The sequence below is a fragment of the Amblyomma americanum genome, chromosome 11 (assembly GCF_052857255.1).
Source record: "Amblyomma americanum isolate KBUSLIRL-KWMA chromosome 11, ASM5285725v1, whole genome shotgun sequence".
NCBI classification, from domain to species: Eukaryota; Metazoa; Arthropoda; class Arachnida; order Ixodida; family Ixodidae; genus Amblyomma; species Amblyomma americanum.
Window position 1 is genome coordinate 23,232,405 of NC_135507.1, and position 10,007 is coordinate 23,242,411.

Here is a 10,007-nt window from a genome sequence, read left to right on the forward strand (position 1 = left end):
TACCTTTCACTGCATTGCACCTGATGTATGAAACGGAGTGTAGATGAAGGCGAAATGCAACATTTCTTGTCCACCATTTACGTACTTTGAGGGTGCATGCAAACTGCCATCAGGCGACCGAAACAAATCCTAAACAGTTCATCACGGAGTCTTTCTTCATCAGAGCCAGCCTTGAGATGCAAAAGTTTTTGCAGCATTCAGGCTGCAGCTATGAACATGTGGCCTTCTTTGCGCACAAGTCGCACCATCGTGGATGACTTCATTCTGAAATCATCAAGCTGTTCGTGTTGTCTGTGACAGTGTATGGGTTGCTTAAGGCTTAGAGTAGTGTACGGATTATGCGATATATGTTTGCAGGAAAAAATTTATTCCTCTGGAGGTGGGCAGACCAACTCTTTGAAAAGCACTGGAGAACAAGGAGATATGCGAGCTCGGTTTGCTTGAATGAATATCAGCCGATGGGGTAACTGGGTAGTGACGTACCGCAGCATTAATTGTCCACAACCATACATCTGCAAGGTGCATTTAGAGCTGATGAGTCTGCCGCTCTACGGGTTTGTGTCCAATTTTTATCAGCTGCCTTCAGAACGTAACCTGAACCACGAGTGAACAACTTGGCCACCTCCACAGCATGCAATCTTCAAAACGCTATGTAATTGAAACTGAACACTTGCATTTGCATTGTAGAGCCACTTATTTATTTCTGTTCTCTCAGCACCGCAGCGTTACACAGAAGAGTGTTTAGACAGAAAAAAAGCTACAACTGGAAGGAAATGCAAAGAATATTGCCATTCTGGGATGTATAGTAATACACACACCTGGTGTGTGGACAACTTTACTCTTTCCCAGCTTCAGTGAGCTTTTTGTTTGCCTGGAGACATGCACACGCCGCCTTGAATTGCAAGAAAAGCGTAGTAATTTGCAATATTCCACACCCTCGTGCACAGGAACTGTTGCTTTTGGCAAGCACATTTATGTCATCGGTGGCTACGATGGGAGGGGCCAAGTCAGTTCAGTCGAGCGTTACGACACTGACCACAACGTCTGGGAGATGGTGGCGCCCCTCAACACACGCCGAAGTGCTCTCAGTGCAGCAGTTTTGGATGGCAAGATCTACGCATTAGGTGAGTGATGGAGACCTTTGGTGCCTTGTCTGTCTTTGAAGTCGAGGACAGTGCCAAATCTTGAGCTACAAGATTTGCTGGTGCAAAAGAGCAAGTGGTAAAAGTTTAAACAATGACGAAGCCGCCGCGGTGGCTCAGTGGTTAGGGCGCTCGACTACTGATCCGCAGTTCCCGGATTCGAACCTGACCGCAGCGGCTGCGTTTTTATGGAGGAAAAACGCTAAGGCGCCCATGTGCTGTGTGATGTCAGTGCGCGTTAAAGATCCCCAGGTGGTCGAAATTATTCCGGAGCCCTCCACTACAGCACCTCTTCCTTTCTTCTTTCACTCCCTCCTTTATCCCTTCCCTTATGGCGCGGTTCAGGTGTCTAATGATATATGAAACAGATACTGCGCCATTTCCTTTCCCCAAAAACCAAGTATTATTATTATAATGACGACAGGCCATAAAACATGAAACGCCATCTTGTGCCAAGTCAGGTGGAGGATTTAATATTCACGGACTTCATCAAATTGTGCGCTCTTCACATGATTAAAAACAGGATTATTATCATGAGGAATCGAGGTCATGGTTTCAACAATAGACATGGCATGACAGACCATTTGGGCTGCATTTGAGTGCTGACACAGACTTCTCTCAATTTATCAACGTTCCCTAAGCCGCGACATACAGTGTGGTCTCAACAAGTCAACACACCAGAGTATGTGTGCCCACAGACACACAGCAGAACAGAACTAAATGAGCCACTGTGCATGCATAGCCTGCTTTGTAGGCCGAACTGTTCGGTAAACAGCAAAGTAAAGCTAAGAGAAGTCGTGCTGGCCCACACCCAGCATGAAATCTGTGGCAACAACACAAAGTTTGAGTCGATTCTACTGCAGAAAAAAATCTGCACTTTTCCTACAGTAGAGCCGTTCTATATTTCAAAAGAAGGAAATACCTGTGCCAGCTTATGGCATACTTACCTTGGAAATTCCTCCTGAAGACTTTAACATGGCCGCCAGGGAAGGTGGCTTTTGTCCGTGGCGAATATGAGGGGACCTCGTACCCCAATTCCTTCCAGCTTTTCTAAGAGGCATTGGTAGGAGCCCCCCACTGTCAAAAATGGCAGCCTTCGACTTCTTTGTAAAAGGTCTGTAGCACTTCATTTCATACAGCAAAGTACTGTAACTACTATTTTAAATAATTACCTGATGAGACTAGCTGACTCGTACAGTACAACGGCTGCAGTGATTTCAGACTGCTCAACGTTTGTTGCAGGGGGCTACGATGGCCAGGAGTACCTGTCCACCGTGGAAGTCTACGACCCCTCCACAGACACATGGACTACGGGTCCTCCCATGCCTTCTTGCAAGAGTGGCCAGGCATCGTGCTCTTCCCCTGCCCCATGTGTCCTCCATAAGGTCTTGTGACTCCGGGCCAACTTCTAGTGTTCTCTTCCCGAAACCAGTGAACAGCACCAGTGGCTAAGCCGCTGAGCTCGAAACATGTTGGACACTTTAATTAAAAAGGCCTATTTTTTATTGCTTTTTACCAATTACAGCGACCATTCCAATATTTTCTTGGAGCAAGTAACAAACATCAGAAGACTAGCATGGCACAACTGCTCTACCACTGTTTCCATCCTTTTCAGATGCTAAATTCACCTGTGCCATTTCTACTAAACAGAGCAAATGGGAATGACAGAAGCAGCAGTGCCAGATTGGTGAAAGTGCCAAAACTGTGTGTAGCCTTTGGGAACAAAATTAGCCTAGCTAATTCCACACACTTGACAGGTTTGCTCTCAGCTTGTACAGAATTTAGTAAATCTGCAGAGCAGATTAAAGTGTACGTTAATTGGTGGATCGATATCTAAATGCAACCAAGCATTATGCATTTTTATTTTTTAAATGAGCGCACCAAAAGAGCAAGTATTAGGACGTCATCTTATTAGGACGTCATCACAAACCATAATTATGGTCAACAAGTTATAGAAAACAAGTATTCACGAGCAGTGGAACAATGTCAGAGTAAATCGGCACTGCAAGTGGACAGAATTAATTATACTGTAGTGCCAACAAAATGAAATTTTATTAACTATCACTGGTCAAGCTACTTGTGTTAGCATTGCAGCTAAGAAGATGGCTGAGAGCTGCTGGAGTCTGACGATGATGATGACCGCCTAAATGGATTCAGCCTCGAGGCCCAACTTTGTGATTGCTCGCTGCAAAACAAACAAGATGAAGACTTATTAAACCCACTCACAACACAAACCCTGTTAAAGAAAAAGAAAAAAAAGTAGACTTACGTAGCGGCTTCTTCCCGCTTCTTCTCCTCTTCTTTTACTGTCAAAAAAGTAAAAAGATAAAAATTGCAGTGATGACCCTTTCTTTGAAACTCCCAGCAACTGAACAAACAATTACAGTACACTGATGTAACCGATGCTGCCCTTCCTGCTAGGTCTGCATGACTTGTTAATTCATCTCCCAACCAGCCAATTAATGCTTTAGCTCCATTTCTTTTCTTCAACGGTTAATCGCTGAAAGCTACAAGACCCAAATAAGCAAAGCATATCCCTCTCGACACTCTAAACACAACTGTGAGAGGTTCCTTTCTGCATCCAAGTAGCAAAACGGTGATCAGTTCTGTTACAAAGCGCTGGCTGACTGCTATATAGTTATAAAACATTGGCAGTTGGTTTTATCGACGATTTTCACGATGTAGAGTGGGCGCCTCAAGTAAGTCAATATAAAGCGGCATTACGGAGGACTCCTCCTGTGAGCAGTCCAGGTAGAATCTAATTTGTTTTAAAATTTTGCAATAAAATCGCGCTTGTTTGTCAATGGTGGCGACCTTATGTCAGCTGGTCTTTCGTTTTTCGAGGGTGTAAAGCAGTAAATTAGAGACAAGGAATAAATCACTGTCTTTTAGTTGAAAAAACGGCCAGGGCGAAAAAAAGAGCGGTAGCTAGACTGTTAACGCACGCTGTGAACAGAATTTGAAATCACATCAACGATGAAGATAGTTGCACAGCGGGTGAATGACAGAGCTGAAATGAAAAGCAAATTGCTGGCTAAGCTATAACACTCGGCGATAACCATCATGTCCACTTCTTTATGACGTTGTTCCTCTAATACCCTCCCTACTTCTTTTATCTTCTTTGGCTTGCCTTGGCTTTGCCCCAATCTGCTTGCGTGCCAAGCCAAGGCAAGCCAAGGAAGAACAACTACAACGGGCTTCAGGCACGGTAGACAAAAAAAAAAAAGCAGACTCACACTTCAGTTCTTCCAAGTAATCATTGAGGAACTGGTACTTGAGAGGTTTTGGCTTGGGAAGGGCGTCCTCATAGTCCATGAGCTTCGCTTCAGCTTTCCAGAGAGTCAGACCGAACCAGTCTGCCTCTTCTTCCTGCAAGCAAACATAAGTGTGTCAGGCTTCCTCCCATACGCATCACGCTATCGGGAAAACCAAACATACAGCTAGTGCAGCAACCACATAAAACGTATTTCGAACATGGCATTAGTGTGGCCGTCAACGCACATACTTCCAACGAAGAACACCTACTGCAGCCAGTTTGGAAGTGATGGGAAACCTGTATTCTGTCATGATACCAGTTGTTTTTGTAGTGCTCGTCAACAAAGAATGCTAATGCGGGGTTTTTCACCTCCTTTTTTTTTTTTACTGTCACTTCAGGTTTCAGCTTTTTTTTTTATTGACAGAAATGCATTACAGAAGTGAGTGGTAGAAAAAAAAAGTTACAAGAAATGAGGCATATTAAAACTCCTCTCCTTTTACTAACTAAATTACTCTCACAATTATCACCATTCATATGATGATGCCCACAAAGTGACTGGTGCACACCTACTCACAAAGCGCTGATAGACTTTCTGGATACCTGTCAGCTCATGAGAAAAAAATAATTTGAGTGTCCATGCCCTTCACACAAAAAGCACAACAGCTGGAATTCCAAGTAAGCCTGGGAACTTCGCTACCTGGCTTGCTTGGAAGAGCAACTTCCCTAATAGTGTGGTCAATAATAATGATGGAATAATGATGTAAATAATAGGCCTGCACATCCCCCTCTCGCATTACAAGCACAGCATTATTTAAGATTTTAAACAGTGCCTGCACAATTTGAAGGCAAATGATGTCCAGCTAACAGTTATCGCCGTGTACAGAATCTACCATCAATTGCGGTACATTTGCTAGTCTTCTGAGTGAGTTACGAGTGCTCTCGCAGGGTTGCTGTTGCGTCCTTCCAATTTTGACGCAATGTCAATGAGTATGCATTGACCATGTGCATATGTACAACAAAAAGGGGCTACTGAGCAGTTCGAGAACTTCATTATCAAGATTTGGTTCCTGAGTGCAAACAAGGTATGGCTGTCTAATAGTACTTGCAGGCTGTGTTTAGCGCAGGTGCCAAGAATGGCCAAAAGGCAAGCCTACTCACAGATACAATGAACTCCTTGTACTTCTCCAAGATCTCTTTCTGCTTCTTCTCGTCGTCGTGGTATAGATCTTTCCTTGCCAGAGCAAGCAGCATCTTGCGCCTCAAGTCCAGTGCCAGCTGAGAATGTAAGTCTTGCACCGGCGTCTGAGAAAAAACAAAAAAAAATCTGAATCTGGAGATGCCTGGACATACTGCACAACCCCCAACACAGAAGATGATGCAGGCACATCAACCGCAAGATGCAAACACATCAGCCTAACTAGCAACTGCAATGATGAAGACACCTGAGAATGAAAATATCCGACATTTTTATTCTTTCCTGTCACTGCAGTTGTTCCAATCTTCATTTAAGCAGCAAGTGTCACGACCTTTGAGAGCCAATGTCACGCCAATTGTCCTGTGTCTAACAATAGATAGAACTGAAAGAAGTGGCCTAGACTGGTGGATTACCACCTCCTAATGACAGAGGTTACTTTCACATGAAACAGAGCTCTTACAGCTAGAGAAGAATTACAAAGGAACGACAGGTCCCATCACGACCAGCTTTTTTCACAAGAACACCAAGTCAGGTGAGATTTTTTCTTGGTGTTGTATAGAACCTGAATATTAAGCCTGAATATTAAGGTAGGTCTTTCACAGCCAGTGCAAACTGCACAAGAAATAAGGCAAAAAGAAAAGCAGACAGGAAATTAAATGAGGGAAACGATGACTTAATGCTAGTGCGGTGGCTCAGTGGTTACGGTGCCCAGCAGCTGAGCCCAAGGACATGACCAGGCATCAATGGAGGCGAAACACATGACACCCGCAAACTGTGCTATGTTAATGCACTTTAAAGAACCCCAGGTGGTCAAAATTAATCTGGAGCCCTCCATTATGGCAACCCTCGGAGATCACATGTCGCTGTGGGATGTGTATACCCCGTACACCCTATAATGCCATCATTGTCATCGCAAATACACAAGCTTGAAACAGAGTGATGGAAAAAAAATATCCCAGCTTGAACTCCTCAGCAAAGAAATCAGCTTTTGCTGCAAGGAAAACATCAAAGGAGCAACAAAAGGTCTTGATATTGCATTTTTATAAGGACAACTTGATGGAGTTGTATAAAATGCCCTTTATGGTTGCAGAAATAAGGAGAAATGAAAGCACAAGCAGACAGCTAGCCATGCGTCAAGATTTGAATTCATTACAAGAGTACTGACAAGGCTAGGTGCAAACATCAGGTGCTGGAAGGCTAACGCACACTGTTGTCGACCCTAACAATGTGTCTGCCTAAACATAACTTGCGTCGTTTGCAGATAAGAGAGAGAATACTTCAGACATGTGAAGCCTGCCCTAGGCACACAATATTTCAAATACCGTTCACATGCAAAATGGGGGAAAGGTACATAAAACTCGGGTGGGGTGTGGGGTGTTGTCTTCCTGGCTTGTAGCCATATCTCCCTGCCCACAGGCCACGGTTTCACAATACATGCGAAATCCTTATTAATGCAAAAGTATTATTATGACTCATCAGAAACGAAACCAGGCAGCATTAACCAGCAGCAGTAGCCTGAAAACTCCCCACTGATGTCACCATCGTTTCGCATGACATCACCAGTAGGTCATAAGATAGTGACATCTACAGCAAAAAATGAAAGTTCTTCCGTAGGTGCGGGGAATTAAACCGAGGACCTTCAGATTGCGAGGAGAGCACACAACCCATAGGCCACAAAACCATCTTGCTTTTTGGCGAATAAAGGTGAATCTATTGTATGTGTTGCCTTTTGACTTTACGTTAATTAGAGGGTGTGCCATGAGAAAGGAAGGAATCTTTAATGAACCTCTCAACAGAACTCTAGATGAAAAATGCTTTCACATTCAAAGCACGTAAGTAGGGAACAGTGCGCTCTGTAATTTTGTCCTTTTCAACTGCGCTTGCACTGTGATGGCGCCAATAAACCGAAATTCCACAGGTGAGCTCTTCGACACTACATACAAAATGGGTTTGAAAGCTACACTTGCAACTTTTTTACAAAAGCATTACACATGACTGCACCTGTGAAAAAATAAAATGCAAAAAGCAAAGAATAAGTGGCAATTAGCTGTTCACTGAAACAAAAGAAACTGATGAAAGAGGATATGCTGTTATCTGGACAAGAATTAGGACTACATGGTAGCACGATAATGTATCAAACCATTGTAATGTTTTTTTAAAGGTTCGCAGAAATATAGACATCTATATGATAACTGCAAGTGGTCGAATGATTTGTGTCTATGTTGTCTTTCCATGCCTGCAACTGTCGTCAAAATAACAGTGCAACCTTAGCTTAAGTTGTTCTCTGTTCACTAGACCAACGAAGAATCCAATCTAAAAAAATGTTATGCACACAGTCTTTCGTCTATGGTATCTGTCACCTCTCACCTTTAATATGTAGAAGTCAAAGCCAAAATGCTCATTGATCAGCAGCTGTGTTCTCTCGGTGACTGTGACACGCATGTACTTGTCCAGGATCTCGCTGTAAAGGACGACTCGGCGCAAGATTGGCTGGAAGTACTTAACGTAGCAACCAGTGGCACAGGGCTTGTACCCCAGCACGATGCCCTCTCCGCCCCAGATGCCTTCCTGACACTCCCTTGGGTACAGCACGGGAATGGGTCGTTCCTCCGTTCTGACGCTGGAAATGGAACCAATGCATGTGGTCAGCTCTGTTCCACTTGGTAACTGTGTACTAACAGATTGCAGTGAACGGAGGGAGTATAGATGGTTGGCCCATTCGCGCCTTTGATCTACACCAATTCCCACGGCTTTGCGTCACTCATCCAGCAACTGGTTTCGTACTATAGTTAAGGACAACCAAGTATTCAAGGAAGCAAGTTGTAGTTGGCTGAAAAAGTACGGTGGTCTAAGGTCGCAAAGTTAACAAGTGCCTATGGTGAACAGCTACTGTCTAGCTCAGCAAAGTACCCTTTAGAAGTCCTTATAATCTTGCAGTGTTCCCAACGGATGTTAGTGCATGAGTGCTTCAAACGGAGATCTCGTCAGCATTGCAAATGGTACCTTCCACTGTCAGGGACCCATCAAAGTTTCTATTCGACGCATTTCTTGTTAGTCCAGCCGCCTATCAGTAGTCGATAACCAAGCAAGCTATTAGTCCCGATATTGGAATTTTCGCTAGCAATATGGGCCATGAGAAACGACGCAGTGGAGGCTTCCGAGTTTTTACAACCCGCACACAGTTTCGGACAGATATTCTCACCCCACTGGTGTTTTTGAATCTGATGCTTTTATGGAAATGTTGCAAAGTCATTTTTAGAGTGAACAAGATGTCTGTTTTTAATGCATTGTCGGACACTGCTTCTTGTATAATCGCTTGTATGTCTAGTCTTGTGCATTGCCCCTCTTGCTTGAGACAAACTGATGCCCTGCAGTACGACTATATAAAAAAAAAGGGTGACTAAAACGCGTGATATCCAGGTCATTCCGCTGCGGTGGCACAGTGTGCTGAGATGTTCTGATGCTGAACACGATGTTGCAAGATCAAGAGAGAGAGAGGGTTTATTGACGGGAAAGGCAGAGAGCTTGGCCTGAAAAATAAATATCTGGCCTGCTACTCTGCACTGGGAAACGGGAAGAGGAGAAAAAAAGAGGGCCACGATGGGGGGATGATGATGATGATGATGATGGGAGGAGGCATATGAAAAAATGCAAAAACTTTAAAAAAGGCACGCTTACTAACATCACAAACGCGAGGCAAGGTCCGTGTCGCTTCAAAAGCGTGAGAGCGCTCGCGTTGCCTGTGCAGTTTTCAACCTATCTGGCCAAGTGGCGAGGATCAAATCCTCCGATAGGGGCCTTGTGCCCATATACTTCAAAGCAGATGCGAGCATGAGTCTTTCACGTGCATATGCTGGACGTGTCACCAAAACACATGTTCTAAAACATGTTGCAAGATCAAATCCTGGCCGCGGCGGCCCAGGTTCGGGCCATAAACCCGACTTGCAGCGAGTTACTCTCCGTGCCGAGTCATCCAGCACCACACGTAATGTATACTTGCTGCTCCTATAGCTTAAAACAGTACAAGGCAGTTAAACGTGCGCAATATACTGCAACCACGCGTAATATTGTGAGAGATCACACAAGGACACCGGCCGACGCACTCACACTTGTTTCGTTTTTGGTTGCAACACATATTTTTCGGCTGGAGGTCTGTAGTGAACGGGCGCTGGTTTCCTCTTCATGTCCTCCAGGAATCGGCGGTAGTGAGCTGGAAACCGTTCGAATATGGGTACGAACTTCTTAGTTGCGGACATCGTGCCTCGATTGCCTTGATCGTGCGCGGAAGCACGGACACGCAGCCGCCATGTGCTGCGAAGCGAACAAAATAAACAGAGAAAAAGATGATCATGGTTGTGGGTTGTGGTTTCAAAATAAGCCTTTATTTTTTTCGTAGCACTAATTAGTGGTATTT

At 44.3% G+C, this 10,007-nt stretch overlaps 2 protein-coding genes across 2 annotated transcripts in view; one reads left to right on the top strand and one right to left on the bottom strand.

The window, feature by feature from the left end:
* LOC144111355 (kelch-like ECH-associated protein 1) overlaps positions 1-2,664 on the top strand; it is a 29,852-nt gene extending 27,188 nt beyond the window's left edge. The window contains exons 8-9 of the mRNA XM_077644625.1: positions 948-1,124; positions 2,385-2,664. Coding sequence (XP_077500751.1) covers positions 948-1,124; positions 2,385-2,536 — 329 coding nt within the window. The 3' untranslated portion in view covers positions 2,537-2,664. The remainder of the gene's footprint in view (positions 1-947; positions 1,125-2,384) is intronic.
* A 511-nt stretch (positions 2,665-3,175) lies between these two features.
* mRpL28 (mitochondrial ribosomal protein L28) lies at positions 3,176-9,925 on the bottom strand. The gene is made up of 6 exons (XM_077644631.1): positions 9,701-9,925; positions 7,961-8,213; positions 5,557-5,700; positions 4,379-4,511; positions 3,412-3,448; positions 3,176-3,327 (listed from the first exon to the last, which is right to left on the bottom strand). Exons 1-6 carry the CDS (start codon positions 9,847-9,849, stop codon positions 3,237-3,239), a joined length of 807 nt encoding a protein of 268 aa, XP_077500757.1. The 5' UTR covers positions 9,850-9,925; the 3' UTR covers positions 3,176-3,236.
* Between the last annotated feature and the right edge of the window lie 82 nt (positions 9,926-10,007).

Coding starts and splice junctions, on each gene's coding strand:
- mRpL28 (XM_077644631.1), bottom strand. CDS start 9,849: ATGTCCGCAACTAAGAAGTTCGTACCCATATTCGAACGGTTTCCAGCT. Junction 4,512..5,556: donor ACAAGGAGTTCATTGTATCT/GTGAGTAGGCTT, acceptor GTTTGCTTGCAG/GAAGAAGAGGCAGACTGGTT. Junction 3,328..3,411: donor AAGCGGGAAGAAGCCGCTAC/GTAAGTCTACTT, acceptor TTTGTTTTGCAG/CGAGCAATCACAAAGTTGGG.